We start from the raw sequence: 12,696 nt of genomic DNA, 5'->3' as shown, positions 1-12,696 counted from the left end.
GAGGAGGAGCAGAAGCAGGAACTGTTTGACGTGGACGAGCTGGCCAAACAAGTGGAGGAGATCGCGAAGGAGGCGGGCACGGAGCCTTCGAGTAGCCAGTTAAAGCAGTTCAATCTGAAGACGCCGCCGTCGGGCCAGTCGTTCGACTCTGGAGACCGCAAGACGGTGTCGCCGTTCAATATGACGGTGGTGAAGCCGGAGACGGGGCCGGAGACGGCGGAATACAGGCCGTTCAAGCTGAACGAACGAAAAAAGCCGAGCAGGTCTGAAAATGCCAAATTAAACCTGAACGCAGTGGAGACAGAGAAAAGGAAAAAACAAGACTCTACTAACATCTATGATGACGAAGACGAGTTCCCGACAGACGAACGTAACCTGGAAATCACCTTTATCTGATTAACGTTATAAGAACACCTCGGCGTTGATCTCGGCCAGGCTCACGGCGAAGGGCAGCTCGAACCGGGTCAAGACCTCCGGATGAAGCACGCCGATGGTGCCGATGTTCTGTGCTGGTGCTTCGGGCTTGGCTCTGTACATAATTCTAGCTCCTCTTCCAGCAAAATACATCTTGACCGAGTCGTCCTGCTCGATCCAGTAGCCCTTCTTGCCGGACTTGGCGTCGGCAGCACACAGCCACGGCGTTCTGAAGGTCTGCATGATTTTCCCAAGTAGACCCTGGATCAGTTCGAAGCCCGACGCCTTGCCAGCGTACGCTGCACACCAGTTTCTCTGGTTGGAGGCGCCTCTTTCAGAGTCGTCCTTGAGAACGATGTCGCCGCACTCAAAGACCCTGATTGGCAGAGAGTGATCCTTGTTCTCCTTGATGGTCTTGAGAATGCCCGGAACAAGGCTCGTTCTCACCACCTGGTACTCAACCGTCTTTGGATTGGCCAGCTTGACGGCCCTGGAGTCGTCCAGATTGTTTAGGAACTTGAAATTCTCGTCGTGCGAGCACAGAGTCAGCGGCATCACCTCGAGCCAGCCGCTCTGGGCAGAGGCCACTCTCAGAATGTCGGCCACCTTGTTGATTGGCAGCGGTTGGGCCACAGTAGCAGCGGTCTTGGGAGTAGTCTTCTTGAGGTTGTTGTAGCCGTACGCAATGGCGCAGTCCTCCATGACGTCGCACTGGTGCAGGATGTCTGGTCTCGTGATTGGGATCTTAACGTCGATGATGTCTTTGTCGGACTGCGAAGGAGCCGCCTGCACAGACATCTTGGACAGCAGCTTGCACACCTCTGCCGGGCTCAGCTGCAAACCAAGACACGAGTTGATGTAGGGAACCTCGCACTTGAGCGTTCGCTGGGCAAAGTTGGGACAGATTCTGGACTCGTGGTTGTGTTCCGACACAATCTCGACCGGCTCCACGCTGAACGGCTGCTCGCAGTATCTCGAGAACATGGCAACCAGCTGGTTGACGACAATCTCTGCCTTGGTCCTGTCGGTGGCGGTGATCTCGATAAAGACGTTTTTGGTGTTGAGACTCACCTTAGAGTGGTCCGAGTTGATGATCGGCGGCAGCGAGCACACGGTCCTGTTCGAGTCCAGTATCACGGGATACACCGGCGAATCTCTGATAATGTGCAGGTACTTGCCCAGGTTCTTGTCCTTCTCGTAGAACTCCATCAACTGGTGGCCGTCTAGCTCGACCGTTTGGTTCAGAGGCACAAACTTGATCTCCGAAGGACTCAGGGCCTCGTACGTGAACGGAGGCTTCAGAGTGTCCAAATCGTGGGTCCCCATCGCAACCAGCGTTCTATGTCTGCACAGGTTGGTGTGTAGCTTGTCTTGCAGCGCAATGAACGAGTCGTAGGATCTCTGGGTGAAGTGGATCCCGCGCAAGATGGCCGCGCACGCATACGGCCTGATCTGCTGCGTCGACGGCTTCACCGTCAAACTCGTCGTTGGCGCGCTGAGTCTATAATTAGGAGGCGCAACACGGCCCAGATACTCGTTCAGCGCCTGCGCAATGCCCTCGATGCACAGCATGTCGTATCTGTTTGCACCGACCTCTATTTTCAGCTCCGGTCTCTCGTCTGTCCCCTTGACGTCGTCGGTGGTGTCCTCGTCGAGCTCGATCCCGAACTGGAAACACAGCTCGTCGAACTCGTCCGTGGTGTAGTTTTTGCCCAGCAGGGCAAACAGATCGGCTTTGTCCACGGCGACGGTAGGCATGTCGAAGAAAAGATGAGAGAAAATTGAGTTACCCGGGCCGAGATGTGCTTGTCCTGGTCTTTGGGGTTACCCGGACACGGTCCTCCCCCAAAGGCCCAGAGTCGGTGCGCTGCAGAGGGCGGGCACTAACAGCGCCAGCGTGGGCCGTGTGTGGTGACAGGCCTATGGACTCCGCAATTTGCAGGCCCGGGCATTCCTGGCAAATATATATTGGTACCCTACATCGCAGTCCCCCCGATTTTCTTTATCTGCTAAAGACAAGTGTAAAAAACATCCATGTCGGCAAATCGCGCAAAGACGTTTGACAAGACCATGAAGCTGCTGCTTGTCGGCGACTCGGGCGTGGGCAAGTCGTGTCTGCTTCTGCGGTTCGTGGACGACAAGTTCAACCCTTCGTTCATCACGACGATCGGCATCGACTTCAAAATCAAGACCATCGAGTTGAACGGCAGCAAGATCAAGCTGCAGGTGTGGGACACGGCGGGGCAGGAGCGGTTCCGCACGATCACGACGGCGTACTACCGCGGAGCCATGGGCATCATTATTGTGTACGACGTGTGCGACGAGAACTCGTTCGAGAGCGTCAAGAAGTGGTACCAGACGGTCAACCAGCACGCCAAGGATGAGGCGCAGCTGTTTCTGGTGGGCAACAAGTGCGACGACACCGAAAGCAGACAGGTCAGCGAGAAGCAGGGCGAGCTACTGGCAGAGGAGTTGAATGTGCCCTTCATGGAGGCCAGTGCGAAGTCGGGGCTGAATGTCAACGAGGTGTTCTACAAGCTTGCGTCGCTGATTCTGGAGAAGAACGGCGACGACCTGGCCGTGCCAGCAGACAAGCTCAACGTGAACCAGCAGGGCTCTGCTACAGGCAGCTCGTGCTGTTAGGGTATAGGCGAACTACAGATGAATGTATGCGATATGGTTGTTTCCCAAACGATCACTGTTCCTAGGAACTTCGTAAGGATTAGGAATATACCGCCACAGGCCGAACTCGATCACAAAAGTGAGAGTTCCAGGCCCGTTTGTTTTGCAATCCCTCGACGGAGCTTCCTGTACCATAGTCCCGGAGGACGGCCTCCCATCGATACGCGTCCGTGCGGACGGTAGACAGGAGATTGTACTAGCTTCTCGAGCGCCGACAAGCACCACAAGCGGCAGCTAACAAAGCAGCGGCCAGCCGGTGGTGAAGATTGAATGGTTAAGAATTTTCCACGGGGGAAAAAAAATTTTATAATGAGCAGGCGGATTGCGCGAAGTGCTGCCAGAAAAGAGCACCTCGAAGCGGGCTCCAAAAATGAACTGAGACTGTCTGAGATGGAGACGTTGGCGCTATTTGTGCCCTGGGTCACGCCGGACACCGAGGCTGTTGTGCAGCAGGTGAAGGGCGACCTTTTCAACAGGAACTATATGGAGGCCTTCAGCACAGAGGACAAGCGACAGGCGTACGCTGCGCGGTGGTCGTCGTCGCGAAGTCTCGCGTACAGCTGGTTTTTCGCGCGAGGCGAGATTGGCGACATGCTGGCACGGCACGAGTGTGTGCGGGTCGTCAATATCGGCGCGGGAGCCGGCGCAGAGCTGGTTGCACTGGGCAGTGTTTTTGGTCGGCTGCTCGAGACGCTGCCAATCGGCAGCACGGCAAGGTCGTGGCACGTGACAGCCGTGGACATCAGCGACTGGAGCAGCGTGGTGGACAAGATAGCGGCGTATGTGACGGACCAGTGGGTGCGGCCGCGGCTGCTCAACGTGCAGCACTCGCTCGCGCTCGAGTTTATTCTCGAAGACGTGTTGCAGCTGCCCGCAAAAGTGATGGACAGGCTGCGGGCGGCAGACCTGATCACGTGCTGCTTCACCACGAACGAGCTCTTTGCGGAAGACAGGACACAGGCCATTGCGTTGCTGAATGGGTTGTCACAATGCCGACCCGGCACCCTGTTTCTTGTTCTGGAGTCTGCAGGCTCCTACTCACACATCACTGTGGGCTCCAAGCGGTTCCCCGTTTACTTCCTCGTCGACACTGTTCTCTGTGGGCCTCCCGGCCGTGCGCGCGACTGGGAGCTTGTGTCATCCAGCGACAGCGAGTGGTACCGTGTTCCAGACGGCGTCGAGTATCCTCTGAAGCTGGAAAACATGCGCTTTTTCTATAGACTGTACAGGAGAAGATAATAATCGCGAAGGTTCTATTTCTTTCCTTATTTATTTTGTTTCCCTTTTTCCCCCTAATTTATTCCCATCAACAGAGTCATTCCCAAAAGCCCACCAATCAGGGCCTTGCTTTTCCAAGAGCCCTCATACATTCTGAGAGGAGCACATCCGTTGCTCTCGGACACAGTTGCCACAGAACGGCTCTTGACAACGGACGTCACCACGGAGCTGCCCTCGGTGACGTACGAGGAGCCGCTTTTTTCGACTGTGGAGGAGAAGTGCGTGGTGTACGTGGTGGTGTATGTTGTGCCGCTGGTGGAGGCACTGGTAGAGCCACTGGCAGAGCCACTAACGGCTGACGAGGCGAGCGTCGATGCGGCAACACACCGAGCCCAGTAGCTGTTGGCTGTCACACATTGATACCCTGCTTGGCAGCAGGTGTTTCCGGAGTATCCCAGGCCGCCGCACTGCGCGTATGCGCCACCGCAGGCAGAGCTGGTGGCGGGGGCATACTCGGACGTCGTGGCAGATGCAAGTTGGTCCCCGGCAGCGGTTGAGGTGGCAGTAGACCCGGCCTGCCATTCGGTCTCGACAGCGGCAGTTGTGGCAGTTTCCACAGCCACGGAAGCCACAGCGGACTCGTCCGACCCTCCAGAATTCATAGCCTCACCGTCGAGGGACCCGCTGGCCGCATAGACACCGGTTAAAAATGGAACTGCAGCAAGAGCGATGTTATGCGGGTAAATTGTCGGAAGCATGATCTGGCAGATCATCAACACCCTGCTAGCGGCTTCTTATACCAGACAACTCGCTAAGCATCTGCTGCCAAGCCTTGCTCTAGAAAACCAGCCATCTGTTCCTCATTAGGTTTCCGAATCAGGCATATTAATAACATCTGGAAACCCGCTTACCTAATCGGCGAAAACGCGGTAGAAACCAGCCCCTGTGACACGGTGCGCAATAAATCACGCCAAGAGGCACACACCTGTGCGCGGCAAAGGGTTCACGGCTTCTGGCGTTTCAAGTGCGACCTGCGCTCCAGTTTCTCGCTTGTTACAGATCCACGAGGCGTTGCCAAACCTGATGCGAAGCTGGGATGGCTAGTCTGAAGCAATATTTACCTCTTTCTGTAACTAGCAGAATTTCCATTTTGGGTAAGATATTTCCTCGAGCCGCACTCCTTCGCACACCAAAAATAGAACCGTGTTGTGCTGTGATCCGGGACCATCCACAAATATAAATAGGCCTGTCTCGCACCGTGTCTCGACATAAACACTCTTCAGACAATTCACAATGGCTTCTTCTTCCCAATCCTACAGCTTGGTCGGTACCGCTAACGTTGCTGCCTCCAGTGCCTCTGGCTCTCGCTCCGCTGCCCAATCTTCGGCCTACTCTTCCTCCGGCTCTTCTTCGACCTCATCTGCCGGTGCTGCCGCTCTGTCCAACCCAATCTCCTACTCTGGCTCCAACTCCAAGCTGGTTGCCCTGTTTGCAGGCCTCGTGACCCTGGGTGCCGTTGTCTCTGCTCTCTAAGGACTTTGTAAAATGACATTCGACGAATACATAGCTGATTAATAAATGGTGTTATATTTTTGACTATGCAGGGTTTTTTTTCTCAATGCTTGCGTTGAAAAATTGCAGGCTTACACAAGCGTCGTTGACGCCCGTGTTAGGCGTTGCGTCCTCTATCAACTCGGCGCCGCGCACGTGGAACCGCACCATCGTCTCGCCCGCCTTGTCCACCAAGTAGTACCTGTGCTCATTTTCGGGCAAGTTGTCGTCGCGCAACCGCGCAAACCGCGGGTCAGCAAGCAGGAACTTGAGCTTGTTGTTGTAGCTTGGCGGCGTGATGTTCATTGTGTGCACGGTGCGTTCCTGCGCGCCGGCAGTTGGCAGCGGCGAGTTTGTCGGCGACAAAAATGACGACGAGGTTGGTGTTCCTTTGCTCAGCGACAACGACGTGATATATGGTGGCTGCGGAGTCTGCGTGGCCGGCTGGCTCGGCGTGTTCAATGCCTCGGCCAGCTGCACTTTCAAAGAGATGAGCGTGTCGTAGAGCAGGTTTTTCAGCCGGAAGTTGCGCTCCATCACTGCGTGGCTGAACAGTTTGGTCAAATTCACCAGAAAAACGTCTCGTTGTAGATTGACCGACCGTTTAAGGATTAAATCCACCAAAAAGCTGCGGTGGATAAGCACGATCCGCGACACAAACATCACCGCACGCTCCAGGTCATCCAGGCTACGTGTGGCGTCCATGTTTGAGCAGTAGTGCATGAGCTTTTCGAGCGATAGGTTGAGCGAAAACACCAAGGAGTCGCTTAGCGTGATGGTCTTGGGCTCGCGCAGCCGCGAGCACGCTGACGCAATGTCCATCAGCATGCGGGTGCAGTTGCGCCCGTTCACAAGCAGCCTAGGGAACTGTTCAGAGCCCAGGTACAGCTCTTCACAGGAGTGTAGCACGCGCAGTTTGAGGGGGTCCTCGAGCAGCTCAAACAGGTCGCCCGCCAGCACGGCACTGCTGCAGTCCAGCTGCGCGAGCAGCCCTAGCAGAAGCACTGCGGGACCTTCGTCGCGCACAGTCTCGGGCAACAATCGGGCAAAGAGCAGCTGCACAAGCGGCAGCGAAAAGTAGTTCAGCCTGCGCACAAGCGGGTCCAGCGTAGCCTGTGCGGACTCCTCGCCCGCCACACCCACCAACCCAAGCAAGTTGTTGGTCTGGGTCTTGGCCTGCTCTGCGTCGCGCAACAAGTCCAGCAGCATGTGTCGGTCTGTAGCCAGAATGAACCAGAGACCGTTGGAAAGAAGGGTGTTGGGCCGACGAATTTTGGCCGACGTGCGCAGCGGCCGCGCGGATGGAGTCTGCTCGACGGGCACCACAGACAACTCTGAAAGCGGGTTGAGGTCGTCGACCCCGACCCCGGCAGCCACGAGATTGACATCAGTGAGCGCCGAGGCCGGCCGTGGCGCTGCAACGGCCGCGTTGCACAGCACACGCACAAGGTGTCGGGCAAACGCAGCCGTGTGGGCCACACGGTACGTCTTGCGCTCGCACGCAAGCAGCAGCGCGTCGTGGGGCGTGAGCTCAAACTCGTCGCAAAACAGCAGGTCCCAAGCGAGCCGCTCGCCACCGTTGCTATGAAAATCGTCGCCCGCCGTACCGGCAAACAGCTGCAGAACGGCGTGGATGTCGACAAAGCCGTCGATGATGAGTCGCAGCACAAGCCGCAGCGAGGCGTCGTAGTCGAGCGCCAGCGTCGGCAGCACGAACTTGCGTAGGTGCGAGAGCAGCACAGCTGCAAAGTCGGCGCGCCGCCAAAGCTGGAGCTGTTTCAAAAGGCGGGCAACAGGTGTGTTGCTCGTGGGCGCATATGCAACGTTGCTGGCCACGTTCCAGTATTGGGTGATGGCCTGGTTAAGTGAGTGCGAGAACTCGGCCGCGTTGAGCAGTCGTTCAGGCGACGACAGGCCCAGCAGCCCGAGCAGGCTCGTGTCCAGCTGGTCGGGCGAGACGTCTGTGTGCGGCGGCGCCAACGGCGGCATCAATTGCGTGTCGAAACGCACATCCGGCAGCAAAGTGCTCACGCCGTGCTTGTCCGTCTGCGCCCATGCGGCAAGAAAACCGTGCACCCGCTGGAGCAGCGTCGACTCTCCGTCGTGGCAGTAAGCCAGCAACTCTGTGTGGAACGCAACTAGCCGCAGCAGCAGCGACAGTGTTGCGCGCGGCACTGTGGGCTGTGTGTCGGCGTGTTCGACGGCGAGCGCAAGAAATGGCGCTGTCTGGCGGAATCGCTCGTCGCATAGACGGTACACAAACAGCAGCGCGTCGGGCGTCTGCAGCCACACGGCGTCCTGGCGCAGCCGCGCGCTGAACCAAGGGTACAGCCGTGCGCGCGAGCCGATATCCAGCGGCTCGGCCTCTGGGTCGGTTTCGTCGCATGGCCACAACGCGTCGAGGTCAAAAGTGGCCGGTAGTGAGTCCAGCGCCGTGGCCAGCCGCTCCTGCAACGCGGGCGCCTCTGCCGTGCGCAGCGCCACGCCGGTCGAGTCCGCCAGCCGGCGCAAAATGTTGCGCGCGTTCGAGTCCTGCACGGGCAATGCGTCCAGAATCAGCAGGTGCACGTAGCACGACGAGTCTGCGTCTTGCAGATAGATCACGCCCGACGCAATCAGTCGCCGCAGGTACGACGACAGCACAAACAGCCCCAGCGCGTGCAGCTCGGTCACCAGCAGCAGGAACCGCGACAGACTGTACACACCGTGCTCGGGCTCTTTCAGCCGCAGCGTCTCAGCCATCTGGTACGCAAAATCGATGATGGTCATCTCGAGCTCCAGCTTGAGGTGTCTGTTCTTCTTGGACTTGACCTGCCCGAGCTGCTGCACCTGCAGCCGCAGCAGCGAGCACACGGCGCAGATGCGCGCACCGCTGTCCTGTTCGCGCAACGTGGTGATGCTCCACCGAAGAAGCAGGCCCAGCGTGGTTTTCCAGTCGTCTGCGGCACCGGCGTCGTCGTCGGACGAGTCTTCGAAGGTATCGCGGCACAGCGTCTTGAGCGACAGCGTGCGCACCGCCTCGAGCCGCTGCATGACCGCAACGGCCTTCTTGCTGCCAAAGTTGGTATACGCGTCCGCGGCCGACTCATCGATCATCATCGACTCGTTGCGGTACGCAATCAGCCTGTACTGCTCGCATACAGGCGGGTACGACAGATCGATCACCGCGCGCAGCGTCGACTTGAGCGCGTTCCACGAGTTGGGAATGATAAAGGCGTCCGAATTGTAGTAAAACAGATACTGCACGAGCAGCCGGAACTCGGCCAACAGCCGCGGCTGCTGCACCGTCGACACCGCGCGCAGCAGCTTCTCGCCCAGCTCTTTGGAGATATAGTCGACGGCAATGAGCTTGGACCAGAAAAGACGCACAAACTGGAAATGCACGGCCACCAGCTTGTGCTGGTCTGATCTCAGCAGCCGGTCCAGATAGCTCACAATCCACGCCAGAAACGTCTCTCTACTGAGCAGGTCCTCCAGAAACAGGTTGCTGCTGAGATCCAGAATGTAGCTGAGCCGGAACCGCCACGCATCGCGGGATGCGGGCGCGAACGAGGCGGCAACCACGTGCTCGAGAAACTGCACCACCTGCTCGGTCCACTCGACCATCCACTTGCCCAGGGCGGCCGGGTTGGGGACTTTGCGTTTCAGCTGGCGTTGCTCGTTCGCCGAGACACAGCGCACAAGCCACACGGCGCGCAGCACCGGCACGCGGTGCGCCAGGCACTGCTCGAGCAAAAACCGGTTGCGCAGGCCGTGCGGTATCGCGCGGGCCAGCTGGCGCAGCGGGATCGATGCGTCCGCGAGGTTGCGCATCCACAGGTCGCGCTTGTGGTCCGTGAGCGTTACTCGCGGCGGCGGACGGTACGTGGACTTGGAGCGGATCTTGTTGATCTCGCGACGGCGGGCAAGCGCACGCACCATGACGTCGCTCAGCAGCCCCATTTTCCAGCGCGAGCCGGGCTCCGACACGTCGGGCGTGGTGCGGTTGAGCAGCTGTGTGAAGATCTGGCGGCCCGAGTGCGATTCGCTCGGCACGGCGGCGGCCTCGTAGTAGCCCTTCTGCAGGTGGTTTTTCATGATGATGTCGTCCTTGGGCGAGTGTTTCCAAATCCTGAAGTCGGGGAAAACGGGCTCCTTGGTGCCGCTGGCGTCCTCGCCGTTGAGCGGATACACGCCTGCGGGGTTGGGCACCTGGCCGCTGTAAAGAGTCATGGGGAGAAAACTGAGGAAAACAAGGTAAATTAATTTAATTTAATTTTTATTAATTACTTTTGATGAACACACACCGGCCAATCGAGTCCGTGCGCGCGCACGAGCCGGCCGTGCTCAACGCCGCCTTCAACCAGGACCAGACGTGTTTTGCCGTGTGCCACGAGTCCGGGTTCCAGGTGTACAACACAGACCCGATGGAGTTGCGCATGAAGCGTACCTTCAGCACGAACGGCGGCGTCGGACTGATCGCCATGCTCCACCGCACCAACTACGTCGCGCTCGTTGGCGGCGGTCGCCAGCCGCGGTTCCCCGTCAACAAGCTGTGCATCTGGGACGACCTGAAGAAGAAGCCGTCCATCATGCTGGAGTTCATGAGCCCGATCCTCAACGTGCTGCTCTCTAGAATTCTGATCGTGGTGGTGCTGAAAAACAAGGTTCTGATCCACGCGTTCGAATCCAAGCCCAAGCTGCTCGCGCAGCACGAAACCTACGACAACGAAGCGGGCGTCGCAGAGCTCAGTGTCAACGAGCAGACCAGCTTCCTCGCGTTCCCCGGTCGCGCTATTGGCCAGATCCAGCTCGTGGACGTTTCGCCTGCACACCGCGACCGCAACCTCATCTCCATCATCAAGGCCCACAAGTCCAGGATCCAGTGTCTCGCCATCTCCAACTCGGGACTCCTGATCGCGTCTGCGTCCCAAACAGGCACCATCATCCGCATCCACGACACCGCCAAGTGCTCGCTGCGCTTCGAGCTGCGCCGCGGCCTCGACCGTGCCACCGTCACTTCCATCAAGTTCTCGCCCGACGACTCCAAGCTCGCCGTGCTCAGCGACAAAAACACCCTCCACGTGTACAACCTCACCGCGGCCGACCCGCAGCCCGAGTCCGCCATGGCCAATCGGCTCCACCTGCTCAGCGCCGTCCCGCTCATGCCCACGTATTTCCGCTCCGTGTGGTCCTTTGTCAGCTACCACATCGACACCAAAGACGACGCCGTCAACGACTGCGGCGTGCTCGGTTGGGCCGACAACGAGAGCATTGTCGTGCTCTGGAAGAAGAAGGGCATATGGGAAAAATACGTCTTGGTGGAGAACGACAAGTGGACGCTGGTCAGGGAGGGCTGGCGCCGTTTCGAGGAATAGGTCCACACGCTATAGTTTGGCCTGGCGCACGCGCGACGGGCAAATGACCGCTTCCAGCCACACCCGAAGGCCTCTCCGGCCCGCGACCCTGCAACGACGCACCAGCGCGCCCCATCCGTGACACTCGAGCTCCGCCACAGCCACACGCACGCTCTCCAAACTGTCCCCGAGAACAGCCACCTCCGCCACCTCGTACGCGGCACTCAGCGCGGTGAGACTGCGCACACACGCTCGTGCCTGCTCGGCCGCGTCCGGCGCGCGCAAGACATCGTATACGGATACTCGAAACATAAAATATACGGGGAATAAATCTCTAAATATCAAATATTCGTAAATTTACGTAAATATCTCGATAAGATATATAAACTGGTGCACACGGCCTGCCACCGCCGGCAATATTCGGCGGCAGCGTACTGTTCAATGTGCGTGTTTTGCGGCCGAGCCCGTGCTGATGCTTGCCAGTAACAACAACTAGCCGCCAATTCTCTCGTCGAGCAGCTCCGCGCGCACGAGCGGCAGTTCCGGGTCATAGAACAGGTGTTCGCCGTCCGCCATCAGCACACACCGCCAGGCGTCGGCGTCGGTCTCGAATATCGCGACGTACGTGCTCAACCCGGTCGTTCGGTCGGTGTACACCTGGCGCAGACCGAGCTCGTGGGTCTGGTACAAGTTGAGCTCGCAAAATGAGTCTAGCAGCCGGCGACGGCTGGTGTTTTTCGGGATGTTGTGCAGCACAACACATTGGGACCGCTCGACGGGATGCTGTTGCAGAAACTCGAGCAGTCCGCGGTCCTGGTGTGGGTCCAGCCACGGCTGTTGTTTCAGCAGAGTCAGGAGCTTTGATAGATGTGGGTGATCCTGCAATGCATGCATTTTATGGTCCATGTTGTGTTTGAGGACGTCCCAATTCACCAGCTCTTTGCGGACTCTAGTGTCAGCAAGGACCGGAAAAAACATCTGGCCCATTTCATCCTCAAAGTTCACAAAGGTGAACGATACGTACGAGCCGTTAAACAGGGCCGAGCGCACATCACTCCAAAACACCGCCGCGTCGGCAAACGAGTCGAAAAACACATAGTGTGCGCCCGTTGGTTGCAACGTCTGCAGATACCGACCCTTGATGATGTCTCTGATAACGGGCTTGGAGGCGTATTTCGTTGGTTTCAGCTGGTACATGCGAACAATGTCCGACGCAGCAATGTATCCGGCCTTGCTGTGGGCCTTGAGAATGTGGCTTTGACACGTCAGGCCGGCCGCCTCGTCGACAGCCTGCCGCGGGCTTGTTCTGCACAGCACAGGCTGTTCGAGCGCGTGTTGGCGGGCAATCAAAAACCTGCGGTTCACGAGCTTCCCCAGCCGCGCCACAGAGCGTTTGTCAATGGTGAGCAGATGGCGGAGCTCTGCGGCAACCATATTTTAGCGCTGGAAGTTTTTACCCTCTTATTATTGCAGTAGGGTTTTTTTTTTTGTTTTA

The 12,696-nt window shown here is 58.0% G+C and overlaps 8 protein-coding genes across 8 annotated transcripts; 4 read left to right on the top strand and 4 right to left on the bottom strand.

The window, feature by feature from the left end:
* Window positions 1-340: 340 nt before the first annotated feature.
* Window positions 341-2,172, bottom strand: OGAPODRAFT_78243 (uncharacterized protein; the record flags this gene model as incomplete). The annotated part of the gene is made up of 1 exon (XM_018356433.1): window positions 341-2,172. The coding sequence occupies one exon, from the start codon at window positions 2,170-2,172 to the stop codon at window positions 403-405; it is 1,770 nt and encodes a 589-aa protein (XP_018208895.1). The 3' UTR covers window positions 341-402.
* A 265-nt stretch (window positions 2,173-2,437) lies between these two features.
* Window positions 2,438-3,344, top strand: OGAPODRAFT_17529 (uncharacterized protein). Its single transcript, XM_018355174.1, has one exon. It carries the CDS (start codon window positions 2,485-2,487, stop codon window positions 3,055-3,057), a length of 573 nt encoding a protein of 190 aa, XP_018208894.1. The 5' UTR covers window positions 2,438-2,484; the 3' UTR covers window positions 3,058-3,344.
* Window positions 3,345-3,405: 61 nt separating this feature from the next.
* Window positions 3,406-4,335, top strand: OGAPODRAFT_10551 (uncharacterized protein; the record flags this gene model as incomplete). The annotated part of the gene is made up of 1 exon (XM_018353222.1): window positions 3,406-4,335. The coding sequence occupies one exon, from the start codon at window positions 3,406-3,408 to the stop codon at window positions 4,333-4,335; it is 930 nt and encodes a 309-aa protein (XP_018208893.1).
* Window positions 4,336-4,345: 10 nt separating this feature from the next.
* On the bottom strand, window positions 4,346-5,075 carry OGAPODRAFT_17528 (uncharacterized protein; the record flags this gene model as incomplete). The annotated part of the gene is made up of 1 exon (XM_018355173.1): window positions 4,346-5,075. One exon carries the CDS (start codon window positions 5,070-5,072, stop codon window positions 4,389-4,391), a length of 684 nt encoding a protein of 227 aa, XP_018208892.1. The 3' UTR covers window positions 4,346-4,388.
* A 324-nt stretch (window positions 5,076-5,399) lies between these two features.
* Window positions 5,400-10,077, bottom strand: OGAPODRAFT_96016 (uncharacterized protein; the record flags this gene model as incomplete). Its single annotated transcript, XM_018357859.1, has 1 exon — window positions 5,400-10,077. The coding sequence occupies one exon, from the start codon at window positions 10,075-10,077 to the stop codon at window positions 5,911-5,913; it is 4,167 nt and encodes a 1,388-aa protein (XP_018208890.1). The 3' UTR covers window positions 5,400-5,910.
* On the top strand, window positions 5,608-5,863 carry OGAPODRAFT_10549 (uncharacterized protein; the record flags this gene model as incomplete). Its single annotated transcript, XM_018353221.1, has 2 exons — window positions 5,608-5,814; window positions 5,849-5,863. 2 exons carry the CDS (start codon window positions 5,608-5,610, stop codon window positions 5,861-5,863), a joined length of 222 nt encoding a protein of 73 aa, XP_018208891.1.
* A 62-nt stretch (window positions 10,078-10,139) lies between the features above and the next one.
* On the top strand, window positions 10,140-11,505 carry OGAPODRAFT_96015 (uncharacterized protein; the record flags this gene model as incomplete). Its single annotated transcript, XM_018357858.1, has 1 exon — window positions 10,140-11,505. The coding sequence occupies one exon, from the start codon at window positions 10,140-10,142 to the stop codon at window positions 11,220-11,222; it is 1,083 nt and encodes a 360-aa protein (XP_018208889.1). The 3' UTR covers window positions 11,223-11,505.
* Window positions 11,506-11,647: 142 nt separating this feature from the next.
* On the bottom strand, window positions 11,648-12,655 carry OGAPODRAFT_17527 (uncharacterized protein). Its single transcript, XM_018355172.1, has one exon. The coding sequence runs from the start codon at window positions 12,633-12,635 to the stop codon at window positions 11,694-11,696; it is 942 nt and encodes a 313-aa protein (XP_018208888.1). The 5' UTR covers window positions 12,636-12,655; the 3' UTR covers window positions 11,648-11,693.
* Window positions 12,656-12,696: the final 41 nt, after the last annotated feature.

The sequence above is a fragment of the Ogataea polymorpha genome (assembly GCF_001664045.1).
Source record: "Ogataea polymorpha strain NCYC 495 leu1.1 chromosome Unknown OGAPOscaffold_7, whole genome shotgun sequence".
Taxonomy (NCBI): Eukaryota; Fungi; Ascomycota; class Pichiomycetes; order Pichiales; family Pichiaceae; genus Ogataea; species Ogataea polymorpha.
The sequence above is the reverse complement of the archived record's forward strand: the minus strand, read 5'-3'. Positions and strand labels throughout refer to the sequence as shown.

Coding starts and splice junctions, on each gene's coding strand:
- OGAPODRAFT_17529 (XM_018355174.1), top strand. CDS start 2,485: ATGAAGCTGCTGCTTGTCGGCGACTCGGGCGTGGGCAAGTCGTGTCTG.
- OGAPODRAFT_17527 (XM_018355172.1), bottom strand. CDS start 12,635: ATGGTTGCCGCAGAGCTCCGCCATCTGCTCACCATTGACAAACGCTCT.